The following is a 22971-nucleotide window of genomic DNA, read 5'->3' as shown; positions in this document are numbered from 1 at the left end:
ACAGAACTCCCCACAAGTGAGTGTAGGGTCCTTCTTAGAGGAAGGGTTTTCTGCATCAGTAGAGAATCCGTAGGCTCCCTGAGAGGACGCTAGGGCAGGGACCTGAGAGGACGCTAGGGCAGGGACGCAGTGAGGGATGAGCGGAGGTTTGCAAGCGCTTCTCTTTTCCATTGTTGAAGAAATGTTTGCTGAGAGCCTCCTCTGTGTTTGCCTATATGCATAAGATGGACAAAACCCTCCCAGTTCTGAAAGAACTCTTAGTCTAGTAACCAGTAGCTGCCTAATGGCATGGGAAATGTTGGACAGAAATATGAATAAAGGACAGTGTAGTTTAAAGGTTCAAAGGGAGGTTTATGCTACCTGGGGGGATGACCTGCCCTGATCCCCATTCTTGTTCCTTCCAACACCTGGATTACCTGTTCCAGACCAGTGACTCTGGGCTTCAGGCAAAGTTCAGCTTCTCAGAAAACAAACAGCACCTGTGCCCCTGCTGGCACAATACAGGCGACACTGCCAAGGTCTCCAAGAGAAAGTGCTGAAGTCAGAAGTCACTGGTTCTGCTCTGGTACACCTGTAGAAACACAGAGGACATTAAGTTCACCATTACTTACCAAATTAATGAATTAAAAGCTGTCTTCTTTTTGATAAGATAAATGCTTTACAGGCTCTGCTCTACTCATCCCAACATTTAAAATAAATTTCAATCCCACTCATATTTCTAAAAAGGCAAAGAAGCTATATTACTCTCACTTTGCAGATGAAGAAACTAAGGCACCAAATAGTACAGTGACTCCCCAGGTTTGCAGTGGGAGGGTAGAGTGCACTGGGGCTAAAACCCAGACCGGCTGATTCGTGCTCCTACATCTGATTGCTTTGCCTCCCTCAGAAACAAGATAAACTAAAACCTTCTCTTCTATTCTTTTTTGTAGCAAATTGTGGTTATGTTGGCCAGAATATCATGGGATTCTAAATTAGTTAAGATCATTTTTTGGAGATCATTTACCTGATGGGTAAAACACCATATTAGATACACTGAAAAATACAGAAGCAATAATGTATAGTGTTAAATTAAAGGCTTAAAGATGTCTTGCTAATTGAGTCTTAGCTGTCTTTGGAAAAGACACAGGTAGGTCCATCCTGGTGAGAGAAGAATTCTGCTGCCTAGGCCAAGTGGTCTCTTCTATCACATGATGATTTTCTTTTCAACTTTTCAATTAACACCTGGCTTTGTTTACTGTATTGACATGAATTAAAAGCTAAAGAGAGGGCCTGGGAACAGATTTTAAAGTAGAACTAGAGAGGGAAACCTGGTTCCATTTTCAGAAGTATGGACAGGGGGAAAGATGATCTTAGAAGGGGTCTTTTACAAAGAGGAACCCTTTTCATTTCCTTCTTTTATTCCCTTTACCACATGCAGGTCACTAAACATGAGCTAGAATTCAGTGTGGGGGCTCTTTTGGAGAAATTTTCAAAGCACTTTCTGCTGAAGCACCATAACCTATCAGTTACCCCTTTCCACCCTTATTGTTTCTTTTCTGCTTTAGGAAATATTCCTTGATCCAGGATCAGGCTCGAGAATTGACCCACCTGCGGCAAAAGATGAGAATCGGGGGGGCTATCTCTTCCCTCCTCATCCAGCACGTCAAGAACACAGTGAAGACCTTTGAGGAGCTCCTCCGCAGTAACAGCATTGACTACTACATGGAGCAGCATTTCCGTGAGCAGCTGGCCAAGGGCAGCCAGCTGGCGGAGAGCCTTGCCAGCAAATTCAGTACAGGTAAGTGGGCCCCAGGGATCGGGAGGGCCTTTAGTCCTTCCCAAGGACCTAGGCTCATACAGGCTCACACCCATCCACAAGTGACTTTTCAGTCTGGTGTCCTGCTTTGTATCACCATTTTGGGGCCACGGCAGAGTCAGGAACAACAACAGTGAGGCACACAGGGTTGGGGTGCCATGATGATTACCTATTCCTCCATCTCCCACAGAGTATGGGTGCTAGGGCAGGAGGCGTCACTAGGGGTGATAGTGTTTATCTGAGACTAACTGGCAGAAAGAGGTGGCACAGGGGCAGCTGGTTGTTGTGAAAAGAACCCTAAACTAGGAATCTGAAGATGCTTGCTCTCGCCTATGTGTGTTCACTACTAACTCTGTACATGTTCATATTTCTTTTGATATCTATTTCCTTTACCTAAAAAATTAGGTCAAATAATATCAGCCCCTAAATGCCACATGATTATTCTAAAAATCAAACAACAATATTAATCAGTGCACTTCAAAAAGTGATAAAAAGAATCATGATGATTTGGAAATGGTTTAGGCACTGCATGTACTAGTACCTGGCTGTGGGAATATTTCTTATTTCAGGAGCCTTTTACATAGAATATTCCCTAGAGACCTGAGGGCACAAAGTAAGAGCAGGCTTGAGGCCACTGTGGGGGCTCGTGATGGCAGATGAAGAGGTGAGACAGGGCTGTCTGTCACCTCTACAGAGACAGGAGTAGGTTGTGCATGAAAGTGTGATATAACACACAGACACAGGACTAGGGACCAGCCTTGCGGCAGGACTTGGAGGCTCTGGCCAGTGTGGTCCAGAGGCCAGTTAGACAAGAATCTCATGATCTTTGGAAAAAAAGACACTTTCAGCTTTTTATTGTGACTCAGAGCAGAGCAAGCAGAGGTAATGATCTTCGTGGTGGGTTCGGGAAAGCCTGCCTAGCAAGTTCCGTAAATACTCAACCCAAGTTCTTCTGAAAAAATTCAGAGTATCCCAGACTCAAGCGACAAGCAATTCTGTGTCTCTCATCCCAGAGAGAAAAGCCAGTGTTCATTTGTATTCTGGGAAATGAGAGCTGCTTAAATTTTGACTGGTCCTCTTTGAATCTGGTTTTCAGATGACTGTATGAGTAAGAAGAATCAAACAGGACAGACGCTGCGGAACCTCAGGTAACTCCAAATTTTCAAGGGCTATGAAAGATACGATCTGGAGGAGGATCCAGAAGCGAGAGCCAGAAGGTCAAAGGAGAAGGGGCTCTCACACCCTGTAAAAAAACAAACGGTTGATTATACCATCAAACCATTATGGATCCTTAGTGATAAAGTGGTCTCATTTCCTGTTTTTAAAATGTATTATTCTTTTGGCCTCCACTCTTACATCAATTCACTGATTTAATAATATAGAGCTGCTCTAACCTAACTGCCCAGTCCTCAGGGTTTCCTGTACTCCCATGGTCCCCTCTGATTTCCCCTGGATCCGTAAAGACTGGAGTGAGATTATGCCTGGTATCTTCAAGAGTGACCCAGTGGGTGCCGGCAAATGTTAAATGCCTTCAAATTTTCTTTGAAAAAAGAGATTTACACTGTATGACTATAGCTAGGGAGGGGGGTCTAGAAATTACAAGACACCTGGAAGGCAACATCGTCTCAGGAAGCAGTTTTAAATGGGCCACTGCAAATACTATTTAATGGATCATTCGCAGAGATTGTTGAACTCTTACAGACCTTTGGGTGTCTTGTGAAGGAACCGTAAGTGTTTAGAGGGCCTGATGGGTCTTCTGTCTTTCTCAGAATGTTTGTGGCCAAGGCATTGGACAACTGTTGTTCTCTCCTGCCCCCAGCTCTCTACCCCAAACAGAAACGAATTGTTTGGCTTCTCTAACGGAACAGTCTCCTTGACTTCTGGGTCCTCTCCTGTGAGCTCCCAGATCAGTATAGCTGTGGCATTCAGGTGACCTTCATTTTTCCTTCTGTCTTTCTTACCCACCAGTATCTTAAGGGAGATGCATAAGAAGGGTAAAGTGATGGAAGTCCTAGAGACCAAGCAGGACGCGCGGCCCCAGACTTGGCCCCAGACCCGCTCCAGCAGCCACGCCCAGCCCGCCGCCCATCGCCCCCCCAGCAGCACCTCCCGGCTGCTTGGTGAGCAGGAAGTGCGCCCTGCAATGAATGTGGCCAGTGAGTACCAGAGAGCCTCCAGTTTCTGGGTGCTTGCTCATCTGTCTAGACCAAGAGGAGGCATCCTGGCAGCCAGGCCCAGCAGATTCACTGTGATGTACCTGGTTGAGCACAGGTCTGGGACTCAGTGCCAAGCCAGACTCCAGGGGTGTCAGATAGCTTTTCCCCATTCCTAGTCCCGCATGTCATCAGCCACGAGACCCCCTCTGGCACATACATAGGGTCAGACTTGAGGGGAAGGGTCTGAGTTGGGAAAGGGAGGGGACAAATGCTCCATCATCACTGCAAACACAATCTTTCAGACCACAGATGCGAATGTCACTAACATTGGGCCTCTGCTCTTGGAATCCTTTGGGTAAACAGCCACAGTTCCTGTTTTCTATTCACCACTAAATATTCTTTATCATTTGTGGATTTACAGATCCCACCCATCATTCTTCTTCTTCTTCATCATCATCATCATCATCATCATCATTATTATTATTATTATTATTATTATTATTATTATTATTATTATTATTATTATTATTATTATTATTATTATTCAGCTGTAATATCCTCTAAACCATCAATACCTGGGCCAGGCTGAATCTGTCACCAGCATGCCTTTCCCCAGAATTCCCCGAGGAGGGCCCTTGGGTAGCCATGGTGGGGGTAGGAGGAGGAGAGTAAGTTTAAAACCAAACCTTCATGTTCTCCTGCTCAGCCTTCTCTTTATTTTCCCTCCTTAGACAAGCATTTGTAGACAACCATATGAGTCAAATTCTGGTGTTAAAAACCAGGGACCAGGAAATCATCCTTAGCCCCTGGCTATATCTGATTTTTTTTTTTTCTGAATTGACTATTTCAGGTATGAATAAGCTATAATGGGTTTTGACCTGGTACTATTCCTGTTTTTCATTTTACCCTGAGGAGCAAAGCAGCATAATGTTTCCCCCGCGAGTATACCAGCCAAGGGAAGACAGGAGATGCACGTTTATTGAGCACTTACATGCTTACATTATTGACCACGACACATATGTTGCCCCTGTTACTGAGGATAGCCATCCTCTCAAACGGGTGGTGTCCTGATTTTACAGCACAGCCGAGGACACTGAGGCCTAGCAAAGTCAGGGAGCATACTGAAGACAGTCCAGCTTGGGGTGACGTCGTGGCGAGCCTGCCTGCCTCTGACGCCGAGACTGTCCACTGCACTGCAGCCTGGGCAGTCAGGGACCAAGCAGGGAGGGAGCCGCCCGTTTGCACACCTCTTTTACTAGGCTTCTGAAGCCAGTTTCCCCATTCCGCTCTTTCTGCCCCTATGCCCAGCACAAAGGTCTAGCCTCTGAAAATGAGGCAAGACGCCATACACATTGCACTTCCATCCATGAACTTATAAATGGATGGGCTGCCCTGGATATGTCTGTGATATCTTCCAAGGAGCCAGTGGGAGTTTTGTGTGTATCCTTGAACTCAGTTGCCCAGAGGCACTTGGTTGGTTCCACCTCAACGATGCCCTGAGAGACAGCAGGAGAAGGGCAAACACATCTTCCCCTCACCTGCAGTTCCTGCCACCACTTGTAAGAATGGCCACACTTGAGATGTGGCCTCTGGAGTGGCACTCCCAGAATGCATCAGCCTTGTTCTCTGCTACCTCTGTCTCTCCTGAGGGAGACTGAAGCCCCTCTTCTTCCCATCTGAAGTCATCATTCTCTCAGAGGGGCAATGGCTTATCACTGCTCCTTTGATTTGGGGGCCAGAACTTCTAGGGTAGTTAGCAATGGTGTGTGGCGGGTGCGGCAGCTTCACTGTGAGGCTGAATTCCCCTCACAGGAGGCTGTTCTTTGCCGCTTTCCGCGTGTGGTGTAGGGCATGTTGCCTGTGTTGTGTGGCCGGGGGAGACTGGGACAAGAAAGTGCTGATCACTGTTACTAACAGACTTGGAACCTCCCATGGCCTTGGCTGAGAATAAGCTGATTTTCTGCGGTGGGGAATAAAGAAGCTTTGGAAGGGGTTGGGAATCACATTTTGATTGCGTTCCTACCTTAAGTGAGGCTTTGAAGTAAAGTAGTTTACCTTACTCTTTATTTCACAGTGATGCTAATTACATCTGGTATTATGTAAACCGGGGGAGGAGCAATCTGCTGGATACTGATTTAAGCATGCAGTTCCCTAGAGGAACTTGGCTTGGTGGAGGGAAACAGGACCACACTCTACCTGCTCGGTGGAAAAATGTGACTACCCTGTGGCCCTTGATGATAATCCTTGTAATCCTTGAAAGGTTCAGACTCTTAAACTTTTCTCTGAATTATGGCCCTGCCATGCAGCTGGGTTTTTCTCTAAAGGGAGACAGCAAAGGACAGGGCCATGTTCTCATAGCATCCTCGAGCTGTAAGGATGCTATGTATTTTTGGATTCTACAATCCCCCATGTAGAAGTACCCCAGTCACTCTTTGGGCAGGAGCCAGACAATCTGAGCTATATTTAAGAGTTATTTTTTGCCGTCTCATGAGCCATCTGGGTGGGATGCAAATCGCCACTTCCCTGTCTCAGTCACTCCCTCAGCCTCATCGGCGTCCAGAGTCAGCTGAGGCAGGAGTGAGAAAACCCTGTCTAGGTTTTCTGCGCATCGGCCAGAAGTGGAAGCCGTTTCCCCTTCCTCTTCCAACAACCCCAATACAGGACAGTCTCAGGAAGGAGCAGCCGCTGTGCTGCTGGCAAGGGCCTCGACTGCGGGTGAGTAGATCACCGGTTCTCAGACCAGCAGATTGCTTCACGTCCTTCCTCTCAGGACTTCGCAGATTGGCAATGAGTCCTGCTGTTGGAGGACACATTTCTGAAGTACCTCCCTGGGATCACTCCAGCACGGGGGACCATGGAGGGAGCTAGGAGGGGGCCCCACTCCTCTTCCTGTGTGTGCACTGTGACCCTCAGACACCACATCTAATAGCTACTTCTTGGTATCATAGGCCGGGAATGCCAGTAACCTTGGGGTGAAACTTACAGTCCTTGGAAAATAAGTTTTTAGCTAATACTCAGCAGTAGGCGGGGGTCACTGGTACCCGCCTTAGTCTTCATTCCATGGATTCCTTTATTCGTTTTCTAAGGGTGCTGGAACGAAGAATCACTAACTGGATGTTTTAAAACAACAGAAACTTGTTCTCTCACAGTTCTGGAGGCTAGGAGTCTGAAATCAAGGTGTGAGCAGAGCCAGCTCCCTTTTGCTCGCCTCTTCCTGACCTCTGGTGGTTGCTGGGAGCACTCCTTGGCGTGCAGATGCATCACTCCAGTCTCTGCCTCCATTGTCACATAGTCTTCTCCCTCCATGTGTCTCTTTATCTGTGTGTCTCCTCGCTTCTTGTAAGGACATTAGTCATGTTGGATTTAGGATCCACTCTCATCCAGTATCATCTCATCTTAACTGATTACATCTGCAGAGACCCTACTTTCAAGTAAGGTCACCATGGTCTGAGGTTCCAGGTAGACGTGGATTTTGGGGGGACGCTATTCAGCCCAGCATAATTATTTGTAAAGCACTTCGTTTCTGACTCTCCCATTTGTTTCTCATTCATATTCCCTCCTGGACAGATGTCAGCCCAGCCACTCCTGCTGATTCAGCTTTATTGCACAGCAACCATTCAGAAGCCGTGTCTGCCCAGCCCTTCTCTCCTTTGAGTGCCGCCACACAGCCGAGCGGGACACCAGACCCTGGGCTTCATGGCAGCAGTGGCCCATGGGATGAGATGAGGCCTCAGAAGATGAATGCATCTGGGAACCTGTCCTCCTCCTCCTCTCTGTACCGGCCTGACTCTAAGCCCTCTGGTAAAACACGATGAGCAGGTGGTGAAGCGGAGTCCGTTGGCAGGAATGACACATTCCTTTCCTGGCCAGACGGTTGTTTGTTTCTCTGTTAGACCCTGGCTCACAGAAGTGGGTGAGAAGGTGAAGGGGCAGTGTTCTGCCAGAGAGTGAAGTCCCAGCCCAGTCCTGGTGCTTCTGTCTGCCTCTCCCACTTCCTTAGCTAGGCATTCACTCTGGGCAGGAGAGTAAAGGAAGTCAGGGGCATCCTGAGGCCTTCTGCAGGGAGGATGAGTTGCCTCACATTGTGTGCTCCCTTTTCTCGGTGCTACAACCTTCTTAAGCCTACGTTTAGACTGTTCTGGAATTCCAAGCGTTGACTTCCTTGGGGAGGTCTTTCTTAGATCAAGAGCTATTGCAGGATAGGAGACTATTTCTGTGCGTGTGCGCACATGCACACATACACACACATTTTGTATACAACTATAAGCCAATCTTGCCTCTCAAACTTTGCTATTGGATTTGGAGCCAGGCATCCTGGCTCCCAGAGGTTTGGGCCACAGCCATGTAGAGGAATGGCTTGAAGCAGCCCAGGTTCTGAGATGCAGGTAGTATAACAATACAACGCTTGAAATTCTCAGAGAAAAAGCTGGCCCTAATCAAGATGTCTTGGGGGATGAAACCTATTTTTGGTCTCTTTCCCGTTCCCTTTGGGCATCTTTTTCCTCCTTGAAGGTGTTCCCTTCTCTCTTGTTCCTCTTCCACATCCTGACACCTCCCCAGGCTCTTCCTTGTCACTTTTCACCATATCACTCATTATTCATAGCCTGATCTGATTTCCTGTGCATTTAGCTCAGTCTTTCTGTTAGTGGGTGAATTGTAAAGGCTGTTGAGCAGTGGGTCGTCAGGTAGGAGAGGTATGAGATAGAAAGGGAGGCCCTCTGGTTGCTGCGGAAGGAGGCGGATGGGCTTGCCCATCGTTAGGCCAGCCCCACCTAGAGGGCTTTACCAGTTTCTCACCCTTGTTCTCCAGTCCAGCGTCCGTCTCCCTCAGGTGTGCACAGCCTCTGTCTGGGAGGAGGTCCTGGGGAGTTTCCTTAGAGGGCTAGCTTGTGACTGAAAGCCCGGGAGCTCTTTAAACACAGTTTCCTTGTGCTTCCTGGGTGCCCAGGTGAGAGGAGGAAGTTGACAGAAGTATAGCTTTGGGCAGGAATCTGACAGAGTCTGGGTAGGTCCCCCACCCTCCCACCTGCCCATGAGTGACCAGCCTTCCCCATTTCCTATCTCTCCCGTGTCTTGGTGGTGTGCAACAGGGGCCGCCCTGCTGGAAAAGAATCTGGTTGAGATCCAGAACCTGCGCCAGCGCCTGGAGGAATCTGTATTCGTCAATGACCGCCTGCGAGAGAGGCTGGAACACGTGCTCAGCAATGCTGACCAAGGAAAGGGTAGGAAAGGCACCAAAACTTCCTGGTTCTGTCCACATCTAGAGAGTCCCACAAGGGCGTAGAGGTTTGCAGTTATAAGGCACATTGGTGTGCACTACTTCACCCTTCCTCACAATCAGCCCAGAGAGGGAAGCAGGGCAGACACTATTGTCCTTAATTTGTAAATAAAGACACCAAGTGGCTTACCAGGCAGGGCTAGTTCTCACCCTCAGGGCTGTCTGATGTGATCCCCATTCTTGCAACTCCCTGTACCACCGGGTGCTGGCTCTGGGCTTGTGGCCTGACTGGCAGGCGGTAAAGCTGAGGCTTCCATGGTGCCCGCTTCAGCAGAGGGAGGACCACGTCTCACCATCACGTTACTACCATGTGCCCTGGATACCACCTGCCGCTTCCCCTATGTGAAGGGCCCATACTCCCACACTTGCCACCCAGATGCTCTCACTTAGAAACCAGTACTTCCACATTCCTTCTCCCTTGTCAGGATCAGAAGGATGGGGACTAGGGCCCCTAATACATCACAGCAGCAACCTGCGGGGAGGGGGAAGGCCCTGTTCCACAGCCGCAGCCATTGCCCATGAGTGTGTAGCCCATCGTGGTGTGACTCAGCCACAATACACTCCTGTCCTGGTGCATGAGGCTCTCAGATTTCTTGCTTGGCTGGGGCTGACGCTTTGGTGGATTCAGGAAAGTATATCTTTGAAAGCATCTGTTACCCAAATGTGTGACTTGTCTAGGTTGTTTTTATTCCCTGAGACAATATCCACTTTTGTTTTCCATGGATAGAACCCAGAGTCCATGCCTCAGCTCAACAACAAGAAAAGAGCCTTTAGGGAAGCAAGCTGGAGTTTTCGGGCTTACAGAGGGCAAAACCCGAGCTTGGTCACTTCCATATCCCTCCTTTCCACAGCAATACCCAGCTGCAGAAGCAAAGAAAAGAGGGTGGCAAGTACAAAAATTGCCCAGACCCATGTGGCCCAGTCTAGATGAGGCTGCTGCTTATGAGGTTCCACCTATAGGCCCTTAGACCCCAAGCTCTACAGGTGAATAGCACTGGGAAATTCACATTTCTTGTATAAGTCCCTTCCCCCATCTTTGCAGCTAACCACTGGCTGTGAGCTGAATACCAGCTTGGTGTCTCTCTCCGTCTGCCTTCCCCACTTCCAGCTGAGTGTGAATAAGGAAGGGGAGGGATGTCGGTTTCTTTTTGGAGCGACTGGTGAAGAGAGTTCCCCAGATCTCTCCAGGCTTCATCGCTGCTCTGTCTCTCCCTCCCTAGACACCGCGCCGTCACCTCCAGGTGTCTCCCTCGCACACACTCAGCGTCACTCCTCCAGCTCTGATCAGGTCATCTTCTGACATGCCACCTGGAGGGTCCAGAGCAGTGTTCTCCAGATTTCCCAGCCCTACCCAACAGCATTTGTGGGTATAAACTTGGAGGCATCAAACATTACCTTTAAACAAATGGATCAAAATTAATAAATTATTATTTGAAAATTGTTTACATCTGTTTTTTAACTGTCTATAAAAATAAAGATTGTGCAGGGAAAAATAAAATTCAGAATGACCTGAAATTTATAGAAAAGGTTAAAGGAAAAATGACTTTTCTCTATTAGCTATCTCTATTTCAGAGAACTAGACTCAAAAGGCTAAAGCTGGGAGAAGGTCAGAGCTATTGAGAGTGGGGCTGTGGGACTCCTTAATCCCTATTTCATGCTTAGAACAGAAAAACTATCACATGTGAAAATATAGTAGGATAAAATCTGAATGTTTTAAATGAAGACCATTTGCCAGACCCAAGTAAACTCCATTCAAGGGAATGAGAGAAACTTCTTCTCAAAGTCATGAAGATCAGAGTTGCCTCAAGCCTGAAAAATAGCCATTGTCAAGATTTTAAATGATGTATTTTAATATATATATGAGTAAATTTTATTTTGATCTTTTTCAAACTAAGAATGGATTGGTGTTAAATAGATGGTATGTGAGTACGTAGAAAAGGTGGGCACTGATAACCCAAATGGGCTTATCAGGACTAAATTAAGCCACGTTAATGACTCAGCAGTCAGAGGAACTGCCCAGAGAGCTGAGTCAAGGGTAAAAATTAGGCCCTTGTGCTCTTCATTGGTCATGGCATAGCTTAGATTTAAGAGACTTTCTGGATGCAAACTTTTTTCTAAGAGACATAGTTTTGCTAGAGTTTTCAGAGGATGATGGAGTAGTTCATGAAAAAAGGTACCTGAGGGGGAAAAAAGACTATAAATACAGTATCATCAAATATTGGAACAGCTGCCATGTTCTATGGGAATGAAATTAGGTTATCTATGGAGTTAGAGGGCAGAACGGACCCCGGTGGGTGAAAGCAGCATGGAGGCCTATATGGGCTTGATGGAGAGAGTGATTTCTACCACACAGAACTGTCCAGGGACAGAAGCAGCACGCCTCGCGGTGGAGAGACCTCTCTGTCCTTGGAAGCGTTCAGGACCAGAGCAGGTGTATTGTCATGAAGAGAAAGTTCCTGAAAAGAGAGCTTGCTAACTGGGTACCTTAGGCACAGGCCAACTGCAGGGTGCTATGATTCTCTGGTACCCATGGCTTAGTCTTAAATAGTTTATTGCGAAGTTTTTGTGTGCTTATCTTTACTGGATGTGACCTTTATCAGTAGATCATAGAGGCACCCATACCATCTCAACAGCTCCCTGCAACCCCCGTCAACTTCCCACAGATATACCTGTCACATCCCCCTGATGCCTGAGTACTAAGCTTAGTTTCCTAGAATTCATGTGTCACTCTTACTGCACTGAACCCAGGTAAGTGCAGGTCACCCCAAGGACCATTATATGGCCCTCATGGTCAGCTCCACCCCAGATACCAATAGTGAGCCTTCCCTCCACCTTTGCTTCAGATCTCAGTGCCACTGTGGGTGTGACTGGGCTCATCTTCCAGCTGATAGCACTGCAATACAGAGGACCCAAATTCCCCCTCTTTTATCCCTGTCCCAACCCGGGCTCATCCAAACACTCCAAGGAGATGGAATTCCTGAGGAGGCTCTGCTATTGTCTCAGCCCCAGCCTCAAGAGGTCAAACTGAAGGTAGAGCAAAATAAAGAGTGATAGTAGCTTTCACAGAACCAGAAAGAGAAACAGCAGGAGAACTTGTATTTCCGGGATGAATGTTTGTCCTTCTAAATAACGACTTCAGATGAAGTTGTCCTCGTTTCATGAGCTCGAAGTGACTAGGGCAAGACAAGTGATGCCTACATTTTTAGAATCCAATATATGGACTTGATTATGGGATACGATCCCAGTCCTCACTGGAGGGGTTATATAACATAAAGGTTGTGCTTTATATTATTTTCTTAAAAGAATAACAAATTTTGACATTTTAAAAACATCTGGCCCCAAAGACTCAATAAGGTGTCATAAGCCTTTGTTATTTATAGCTTCTTGCTCCCCACTATCTGCAGAAGGTTCTAGTTTATCACTACTTTTTTGATTTTTGCTTTAGGCAAACAATGTAGGCTTTCAGGCATTTAAGCCAGTCTCATATTCCTCATCTGTAACAGTATAATTTTTTAAAATCTACATCATATGGTTGTTGGAAAGAAGCATTCAGTGAGATAGTGAGCTAATGTCAAGCAACATAAGAATCAGTGAATTAATAATGGTAATGCATATTCATTATTTGTAAGATCTATCTCTTGTGTTTTGGGGTGCTTTGAAATGTACAAATGACTCACATGCATTATTATTCCATTTGATGTGCATCTTTTTTTTTTTTTTTTTGCATTCTCCCATCACTCTGGACTCAATCTTCCTTGCTTTCTTGAGAGGGCATTCTTAGCCCTTCTCTTATTCTCTGAGTATTCCTTCTCAGTCTACTCTCCCCTGTCTTCAAGGGAAGCATGGATCTGCCCACAGCAACTCAATCCTCATACATATAGCTTTATTAAAAGAAACAAAGAAGTGTTTGGTCATGTCTTCCCTCTATCCACTCTTCCTACTTTCCTTGCCTTCCACAACATGAGCCAGCCCTCTGTCTCAGCCACTGTTGTACATGCTCACATTCCATGCAGCCTTCAGCAAGAAACAATGCCATACTTATCAGAAAAAGAATAGTTTTAATCAAGATGCTGTCAACAAGATGACTTCTCTCGTGAGATCAGCTCAGGGCACAGAGGTAATCACATCTCTGGCTCTTTGGGTCTACTTATTCCTTATTGCCACTTACAGCTCAAACTGAAGGTAGAGCAAAAGAAGGTGGAGTGACAGTAGCCTTCACAGAACTGGAAGGAAAAGCAACAGTTCTACCATTGTTCTTATTTCTATTTGCCATACTTGCCAATCAATGATACTTATGTGTAGTATCAATGATACTTACATCTATTCTGGGTTTGGCTGCTATTATGGCCATGATAATTTGCCTTACGGACCTTCCTAATACATAGAGTTTAACTGACTGAAGGACTTAACTACGCTTTAAAATCTATCTCTGAGGCCACAAATCTCATGGGCTGCTCCCTGCCAATAGCTGAGTGCAGTGGGGATGCTAAGGCAGACCCACTCCTCGGAGACCTGGGACTCTTTTTTGGCTGACTTTGGCTTGGTGACTCCACAATGACTTTGATAAATTTAGACTTCATGGACACCTCCATCCAACCTTCCCTCCTGTCTTCCTTACTCAGGGTCAGATTCCAATAATGGCCTAAGAGGTCTCCCATCCTTCCTGACTACCCTCCAGTTTCCTTTCATCCAAGTATTTTCCCTAATAAAGTCCTTGAATATTTTATCCTTCTCAGCATTTCCTTTTTGGAGAATCTGGAGTAACATAGCTATCATCCCAGCAGCCCCTTCCATGGCTATGTGCTCTGTGCACTTTTAATTCTGCTTTGTTTCAGATATAACTGTATTGATATTTCTTCTCTTTCCTCACCCTGCCTCACAGGCACAAGGGCTGAACTGTCATTAATAGCACATTTATTAAGGCCATAAACATGCAGGGTGCTGTGTTGATCACCATTTATTAGCTTAGTCACCTAGCATACGCTCATGATCATAGGAAATTCAGAGAGCAGAACAAAATCATTAAATCAGAAAGAAATGAAGGTATTTCATCCTTATGAATCACAATATGGAAAAGAAAGACAAAAACCATATGATTTCACTCACATGTGGACTTTTTAAAAAAAAAAAAGTTTAAATAAGTGTAAAAATCAAACCATACAAAAAGACAGTGGGGAGGAAGGAAGGAGGGAGATGCAAGTAAAGGAAGTTGACTGTATGGCAGGGATGGAAATTTAAACTTTGATGGTGAGAGTACTGTAATATATACAGAAATCAAATATAATACTATACATATAAAAATGTAATGCTATAAACCAAAAAATAGAAAAGTCTAGCAGGGCACAGAGAGGCAAGAGTCAAGAGGGCAGCTGTCCTTCACTAAAGGGTCTCTCCCAAGCGGAGCAGTTCTAGCCTTCAGGCTGACTCAAGACCCACTGCCCACCACAAACCAAGGTGAGTCTGGAGGGCAAATAGTGCTGGGGGAATGACAACCTAGTCGTGTTCCTGCAAGCACAGGGAGTGCCTTGCCTGCACCATTGAGGAAGGCCAAATAAATCTCCTGAAGCTTCTTCACAGCCTGAAGAACACCGGGCAATAGGGACCTCCACACGAGGACAAAACCTTCCGATGACCTTGGAGGACAGCTCATGCAGAAACTGGTTTTGAGGGACTCGCCAAAGGAAAGGAGCAACAGTCCCCTAACCAGTGATCTTGAGTTGAGATGTCTGCAAGTTACTCTCAAACGGTAGAGTAACTCATGTATATGGAGACAGTGAGAAAACAAATCTGGGAAGATGTTAATTGGTGCATTTAGGTGAAGAATATAATGCTGTATGTTTCAGTTTTTTGTTTTTGAGAGGTACTCAAGTCCCAATTAAGTGGACACTCAGAAGAAGATGCTAGGTTTCCAGAATGAAGGGAAGGAGAGGGTGCCAGTGGCTGGCCAGGCTGCTTATCACACGTCACCTACTCCTATTCCCAGGCTGGGAGAGGTCTTAGACCCTGAGACCTAGACTCACCAGCTTGAGGATTCCATGGATAGACTTCTGCAGTGGGCCTTGAGAAACATCACACTCTAGAAACGAAATGAGACCTGCTGGGTGAGGAAACCTCTGCAATACTAGGAACTTACCCGACGGGTCGCGGCGGTGAAAGCGCCGAACCCTAGCCACTAGACCACCAGCGGGCTGAGAGCCAAATTTTTTAAATGAACAAGGTCATCTGAAATGAGTATGTGCTACTTCCGCCGCCGGTTCGGAGACCCCCCCCCCACACACACACAGAACGGTACCCGAAGAACGTTCCCTCCTTGCTTTCTCCAAAAGCTGAGCCCGACACGAAAGGCCGAGCGCGCTCCGGGACAGTGGACGCTCCCGCGAGGCCCGCCATGTCCGACAAGTCCCGAGTCCCAGTCGCACCTGAGATCTGCCCTGGAGTCGCGCCCTTGCGGGGCGGGCCGCGCGTGCAGAGAAGGTCGTCAGGGCCGAAGCAGTAGAGACGGCACGGGAGGCGCCTGGGGTCAGATCTCGGGATCCCCAACATCATAAAAGACTCCTGGTGAATGCAGAAACTGGGACGGCTGGATGGAAAATGCTTTGAAACAAGGATTCGCGCCCACACCTGGATCCCGGGTCTTCCCCCCTACCACCTGCTGCGCCGCCTGCCCTTTCCCCGCCTTAGGTCGTGCCAGCTCCCGCCTTCCCTCTGCTCGGGCCCAGAGATGGCTCTGGCACAGCGTTTTCCTCAGACCCCACATCCAATTACTTAGAACTTCGTGTTTTCGTCTCGGTGAAATGTGGACTTTTCCTACACAATCCCTCCTTTTCGCGACTCTGAATTTGGGCAAACGAGTCTCCCGATAAAGGCGGGGAAATCAGTTTAACGCGCGACTCCCTCACCTTGAACCTCGGATCGTGGGGGTGGGCCGCCGTTGCGCTTTCTCCTGGGCTCCGTCCCTCTTCCGGGCGCGTCCTCCAGGGCAGGCGCAGGGCCGGGGCCCCTGGGCGCGCTCCTCTCGCCGGGTCTGGAGCCCCGCGCGCCTTCCGCTGGGGCTGCAGGGAAGCTCCGTGGGCCGCCTTGTAGGGTTTGCGGAGCCCAGCGCAGCGCGCCTGTGTGTTTGTGGCCCCTCCCTCGGGCGCCGCTGTCCTTCCGCCCCTGTCGGAGAAAGGACCACTGCCCCCTCGTCCTGCCCACGTGGGACCGCGGCGGGCCGGACGCGACCGAAAGACAGAGGATCCCTTCCTCTGACTCGGCGTGGGAGGTGAAAACTCGTACTTAGAGGGAGGAAAGAAGAGGGGTGGAATCTCATGAAATGTCCTGACCCAAAGCTCTTTGGGGACTCAGTCCTCCGGCGCCGGGGAGGATGGCGCCGTCCAGTCGCACCCTCGATGCATCTCGAGCCAAAGCAGGACAAGGCAGAGCACCGCCTTGGGGGTCTCGCGAGCGAGCTGCCCGCGTCTTCCTCAGGGTCGGAGCGCTTGAACTTCAGGTGTGAAGGAAACGCGGTGAGCACCTCACCAAGACAGGAAGAAAAGCATCCGCAGGAGACAATGGCACGTCTTCCTCCAAACTTACAAAGTTTTACTTCTAAAGGAAATGAGAGGGAGAGGGAGGGAGAGGGAGAGGGAGAGGGACAGGGAGAGGGACAGAGACAGAGACAGAGACAGAGACAGAGACAGAGACAGAGAACTGCATTAAAGTCTCTCAGCAAAGAGAATCGCTTTCTGCCGGCGGGCCGTGGGCTGCGAGGTTGATCTCAAAACCCCTCCAGGCACCGGCCTTCTGTGAAAACCGCCTTTACCTCCTCGTCCGCGTCCTAGGTTAAGCCTCGCACTCCACCACCTGTTAAACAGGAAAATTACACAAGGCAAATGAAAGAAGTTTCGGGCGTTGTAAAAGCTAACACAAAACTGTCCTTCAAGCAGAATCTCAACGGAGGAGGGAGGGATGAGCAACGGCGAGGTGTGCGCGGCCTGCGCCTGGGTGGTCCACGGATTTCCGTCCACGGATTTCCGCGGGGCCTGATGTCCAGACGAATTCAGGACAGACCGGGAAGCATGGCTTGGACGCGCTGATGTTCGATATTTTCTAACAGCCAAACGGCCTGAGACGTCAGCCTGTGCTACGCTTCCTGCTGAACGTGAAAGTGGAGTGAAACTATTGGGCTTAAATTAGACGAGTAGAACCAGCGGCGGCGGCAGGAGCGCGAGGAAACCCCTCTGCCCGCGAGGACGCGCGGGAGGCGCGGCGAGGAAAGTGCTTGAGAGGTAGGAGCTCTCGGGTCAGGCGCACTCGGAGCGGAGCGGAGGGCGGGCCCTAGGGTTCCGGGGTGGATTCGAAGCACTGCTCAGTTCCCAGAGCCGAGACGCTGACCGCCGGCGGTGGGAAAAGAGAGAGCGAGGTTCGCAGACCAGAGGTGCGGCGTCTGCGCTGCTGGGCGGCGGGGTCACCTGCGGCTTAGACGCACCTACCCACCCCCCCCCCCCCCCCGATCCCGCGGCTTCCGGCAGCTGTGGAGTCAGCGGGGCAGACCCCTGGACTAGGGCGCTTAGTTGTGGAACTGGAGACCCGGCGTTGGGTGTGGGGTCCCGAAGCCAGAGTGTAGGGGGCCCCAGGGACCTCGCTTTCCGGGAGGAGCTGAACCCTAAGCCAGGGCCTCTCCGAAGTCGCAGCCTCCTTGCCTGAGGGATCGCCTGTGCTCCCTGAGTCCGTTTTCTTTCAAAAATGTTGGTGGCCTTCTTGAACAAACTGATGTACCTAAACAGCTTCTCCATTCACTTGTAAAAATAGATCTGTCTGTGTACCATCTTGGTCTCCCCCCCCCCCCCCCCCCGATTTTACTAAATTTCAGAACAGCACTCTAGGCCGCTTTAGTCTCAGTGTGAGATTCCCTGTGACTATCTGGAAGGAAAACAGAGCCAAGACCTCTGGTCTTAAATATATAGGAATTTCCTTTCTTTAGTCTTCAGGAGTAATATGTAAAAACAAGTAGGGGTCTAATCTCCTAGAAGGTAGGCATTTCTATCCTTGAAGAGAATATGTCCTCAGAGTACTAGCACTTTTAGAGGAAAAGCCAAGGTATATAGGGTGTGTGGCCATCCCATCAGTGGAGCATGAGAGAATGGCATATCATTGTGGGAAGAAAAAAAGAGTTTGGGGAACTCCCATTGCTACAGCTTTTTGTGAGATGTTGATCTGTGCTCCCTGAGCTTGACTTTTAAAAGAATTACTCCGGCAGCTCAAGTAGTATTCTTGGATGGTCTTGCTGTTCTTATTTCTCCTTATGTGTGTGTGTGTGTGTGTGTGTGTGTGTGTGTGTGTGTGTGTGTGTGTGAGAGAGAGAGAGAGAGAGAGAGTGGCCATGGGTTTTCATTTGTAACTCCATCTGTTTAGGAGAGTGGGCTCTCCACAAGGGAACCTGCTGTGAACTTCACTGCAGCAAGAATGTAGAGAGAAATGGGACTTACTCCACTAAGGCTCTCATCTCACACCTTAAGGAGAAGAAGGAGATTTCTAGGAAAACTGGGCTAAATTTTCTTTGTTCTCCATCGTTTTAATAAGACAAGTTGTTTGGCTTTCCTATTCTGACCTATGTTATGTTCTGTTATAATGTGCCCCCAAAGAAAAGAGGCCAATCAGTGTCTGTATATTTTATTCCTTGATTCCTCTCAGTTTCTTCTTGATTTTCGGCATTTGTCAAATTCCTAATTTGAATATGGGTTAGCAAATTTAAACTTCATGTTTGTACCTACCCAGGGGACTCCCCAGATTTTGAACTTGAGTTAGACTAAGAGGAATCCATGAGTTGTTATCTGGCCAGACTTAAGTAGATTCTATTTTCTTGGTTCTCCCTCTACGTAGGACCTCTTATTTTATTGTCCCCTCTTCTAGATCAATTCTCCTTTGATTTGGATATATTGAAGTTTTGTTGAGAAGGAGGTTGAAGAGTAGATTAGTAAAATTCCAAGATCAAAATTACAGTGTGTTAGAGAGTGTGTGTGTGTGTGGGGGGGGGGGGAATTAGTCTCTTTTTCCCCCTACATGGGATAAAACACTGTGAAATTTAATCTTCAGCTGAAGGTCCTGCAATTCTCCTAAAATATCGTTATTTGTTTCTTTCTTTAACAAAGTTTAAGCTAGTGTCAATAAATTAAAAAGAGAAATTGCTTGCTTGTCCATTTCAGCTTTGTTTTATGCCCGTTTCATACTGTTCTCTGTGTTGTAATTTATGCTTTCAAAAGCATAAAGAGTTCAATTTAAGTAAACTGTTTAAGAATAAAGCTTTTTTTTTTTTTTTTAAACGTTGGTGGCCAGTTGTGGCAGGAACTCAGTTTTTAATATATCTGTAGCGAAAAACAAGCAGGCGTGTGGTTTCCGTAGTGTAGTGGTTATCACGTTCGCCTAACACGCGAAAGGTCCCCGGTTCGAAACCGGGCGGAAACAAGCTTTTTCCCTGAAACCTACCTTCATGAGAAAGGGTGAATGGAATGCGTTGTGGCAGCATACGCAGCTGCATGCATTTTTATCTCCCCAAAACATAGAACTTCTTTTACTACCTGAAAGCCTACTCAGTATTAGGAACCAGGCCTCCATTCTAGGTCACTTTGGACACTAGGACTCACTTTCTCTTCTGGAGCCTAAATCTCCTCTCTGACTCACACTATGTCTTTGAAAATTGACTTTCCCTCACCTCAGCACACCTACAAAATACGCTGATTTGCCTGACAGAATAAAAGAAAACGAACCGAATTCTGCACTGGGGTGGGAGGGTTCGACCCAAAGACATGTAGATGAAGAATTTCAGGCTCTACAAATTGAGATTGTTGCGGAGGAAAAGGAGCCAGTATCCCTGCCACTATCAGAAGAGCCCCTGGACTCAGAGCAGAGATCGGACAGTAGGCAAATCAGCTCAACATTCGCTGAGAGCCAAGTCCTCACCTGACGTCAAAGGAAACCTCACCTGAGGTTCGGAAAGAGCGCATGCCTTCGGCTCTGCTGCACACAGAGCTAAAGCTAGAATAGGATGGAACACATGCCGGTTAATGTGGCCTGGCCTCAGAGCCCAAAGCGTAGCCCAGGCCAGGGGAGGGGAAGGGTGATGAGCAGCAGGCCAAGCACTGGGAGCCTCGCACAGCTGCATTCAGCCCAGGGGTGCTGGGAATCCTTTCCTTTTCTGCTCTGTCCGTCTCTGAAATCTAAGCTTTACTGTCACAATTTTCACCTGGAGGCGCCAACTTTGCAGGGGAAGAGACTCCTGCGTGTCCCTGGTGGTCTAGTGGCTAGGATTCGGCGCTTTCACCGCCGCGGCCCGGGTTCGATTCCCGGTCAGGGAAATCCCTTTTCGATGTGTCTGTCTTTTCCGGACCACTGGCGATTTACTTACTGTAAGGTCCACCTGCAGAAGATCCTCTGTGCTAAGTCCCTATTACTGGGTTGCATCAGGCTTGGTGGCTGCTGCAGGGGAAGGATAGATGTGATAAGCCCCCAGGCTGGCAGCCTTCTCCTACCCTCCACTCTTTTCTCTCTTCATCTCACAAACCTGCTCTCTCACGCTTGGAGTCTTCATTCAAAGAGAATCTGAGAGTTCTAAAAACGCATTAAGAAAAGGAAAACGTAAAGCCTTTGAAACATACACAAACTTTGAAATACGAATATCATATATCCTGTTCCTAACCACACAATGAACATTTCCCCACCTTTGCTTTCTCACTCCCTCTCCGTATGTGTGAAATGCCACACCATCTGAGAGTAACTTGCCTACATCTCAACTCAAGATCACTCGCTGCTTGGGCCTGTCGCTGTGGCTCCTTTCCTTTGGCGAGTCCCTCCAAATCAGATTCTGCGGGACTTGTCCTCCAAGGCCACAGGAAGGCTTTGTCCTCGTGAGGAGCCCCCTTGTGTCCCTTCAGGAACCTGAGATCCCATCTCTTCAGGCTGCAGAAAAGCTTCAGGAGGAGTTTTATTCAGCTCTCCCCGGACTGCAGGCCAGGAGCACCTCGTAGGAACACGACTGGGTTGTCATCCCCCAGCTGCCGCTGCCTCCGGACCCCTCCTGGCTGCCTCCGTGGGCAGCGGGGTCTTGGGTCAGCCTGAGCGCTAGAACCACCCACCTGGGGAGAGGCCCTTCAGGGAAGTGCGGCCGCCCCCTTGGCTCTTGCCTGGCTCCGTGTGCCCTGCAGGGAGCATGAAGGGTTCTGACCTGACAGAGAGCAGAACCTTTCCTGTGGTGGGAGGATGAGGGGAGTAGGTAGCAAATGCGTCAGAGGGTGGGGGAAAGTTCTCAAGGGCTTTTCAGAATTGTCGGCAAATCGGTGCTGTCACCTGGGTGACTACCCCTGTGGTAATGGTGCTTGTCTGGACCTGAGTCCAAGCAGACAGAGGCATCCTGATTTGCAGTGTAGGTTCCGTTGTGCCTTCCTCCAAAGTGGGGTAGTAACCCAGCTTCTAGTTCCAGGATCCCATTGCATGGTATCCATGTGTCCCTACCCACCCCCACCACGACCACCCCTGAAGTTTCTTTCTTGGTGATATGTAAATCAAGGGGGAAAAATTTAGCTCTAGGTAAATTGGTGGTCTTCAGTGCTAGGTTAAAGAAAATAATACTTCTAAAGACTATAGAGAATTCTAATCATTGACATGGCATAGACAGTGGGTCACGTCGCACTTCTAAAGATAACTCTTTGTATGCGTCGTCAGTTTAACAACTTATATCCTCCTGTTGCGCGTAAGACTCGAGAGACAAGAAAGTGCATGTGCAGAGTAGAAATAACCGCAAAACAGTTTTTACACGCTAGTAACTGAGACGCGTCCCTGGGTGGGCTCGAACCACCAACCTTTCGGTTAACAGCCGAACGCGCTAACCGATTGCGCCACAGAGACAGCTACAGAGTGCTCACTGTTCCTCCCTCCCCCACCACACCCCCCACAGAGAGCAAGCACTCCTTCCGCGCTAAGCGGAGCCACTCGCCCTTAGCAGGACAGCTGCACGGGCTCCAAAGACTAGGAAAAGCAGAGAAATCCGCTGGAAACGCGTACATTGGTCGAGCCGGAAGGTAGAAAAGCAGCCGAAGGTCCCGGCTGAGCTTTGTTCCGCATCCGCCTCCTTGCCAGCGCCCCGGAGAGGTCTGGACCCTCGACGCCCTGGGCCTGAACCAAGCGGGCTCCCAGGGAAGCTGAATGCCGTTTGGGCTCCGCGATGGCCCCCGGTTTGCTCCACCTTCATCTGATGGTCTGCGTCGCTACCGCTGCCCTCCCCTTGCTTGCCGCGGGAGCCAAAAAGAGGGGTTTGGGAAGACTGATTGAAGGAGGAAATATACAGAGGCGGGAATGAAGCAGGAGAGGTAAGAATAGAGCAAAGATAATTATCTGGAACTGTGCAGAAAGAAGTGCTGGCTGCTGGGGAGATGAGAAATGCATCAGAATGGGGAGGACATAAAGGAAGGAAGACATGAGGGAAAGGAACGAGAACCTGCAGCTGTTTAACAACAAAGCAATTCAACAATTGAAATCGTTTTAGGTCAAAACTGGTATAGCAAGAGAGCAGTCTACCGCCTGCAGTGTGGCGCGCCGTGATCGTATGATGGTTAGTACTCTGCGTTGTGGCTAAAGTAAACTTGGTTCGAGTCTGAGTCAGGGCAGGTCTGTGGTTTAGGTTGTATTTACCGGAAATGCCCACGAAACGCAGCAAGGTCGAAACCGCATTAGGCCTGAAACGTCTCAGTAAGAATAAATATCTAAAAATC

The 22971-nt window shown here is 48.4% G+C and overlaps 1 protein-coding gene and 3 non-coding genes across 4 annotated transcripts in view; 3 read left to right on the top strand and 1 right to left on the bottom strand.

The window, feature by feature from the left end:
* Window positions 1–10634, top strand: part of LOC105071778 (histone H2B type 2-F) — a 56231-nt gene extending 45597 nt beyond the window's left edge. The window contains exons 3-8 of the mRNA XM_010958533.3: window positions 1545–1777; window positions 2892–2943; window positions 3764–3951; window positions 7519–7752; window positions 9042–9173; window positions 10450–10634. Coding sequence (XP_010956835.1) covers window positions 1545–1777; window positions 2892–2943; window positions 3764–3951; window positions 7519–7752; window positions 9042–9173; window positions 10450–10529 — 919 coding nt within the window. The 3' untranslated portion in view covers window positions 10530–10634. The remainder of the gene's footprint in view (window positions 1–1544; window positions 1778–2891; window positions 2944–3763; window positions 3952–7518; window positions 7753–9041; window positions 9174–10449) is intronic.
* An 8965-nt stretch (window positions 10635–19599) lies between these two features.
* On the top strand, window positions 19600–19672 carry TRNAV-AAC (transfer RNA valine (anticodon AAC)). The gene has a single exon. It is a non-coding gene; the product is annotated as a tRNA-Val (tRNA).
* Window positions 19673–20490: 818 nt separating this feature from the next.
* TRNAE-UUC (transfer RNA glutamic acid (anticodon UUC)) lies at window positions 20491–20562 on the top strand. The gene has a single exon. It is a non-coding gene; the product is annotated as a tRNA-Glu (tRNA).
* Window positions 20563–22034: 1472 nt separating this feature from the next.
* TRNAN-GUU (transfer RNA asparagine (anticodon GUU)) lies at window positions 22035–22108 on the bottom strand. Its single transcript has one exon. It is a non-coding gene; the product is annotated as a tRNA-Asn (tRNA).
* Between the last annotated feature and the right edge of the window lie 863 nt (window positions 22109–22971).

The sequence above is a fragment of the Camelus bactrianus genome, chromosome 21, assembly GCF_048773025.1.
Source record: "Camelus bactrianus isolate YW-2024 breed Bactrian camel chromosome 21, ASM4877302v1, whole genome shotgun sequence".
NCBI lineage: Eukaryota > Metazoa > Chordata > Mammalia > Artiodactyla > Camelidae > Camelus > Camelus bactrianus.
The sequence above is the reverse complement of the archived record's forward strand: the minus strand, read 5'-3'. Positions and strand labels throughout refer to the sequence as shown.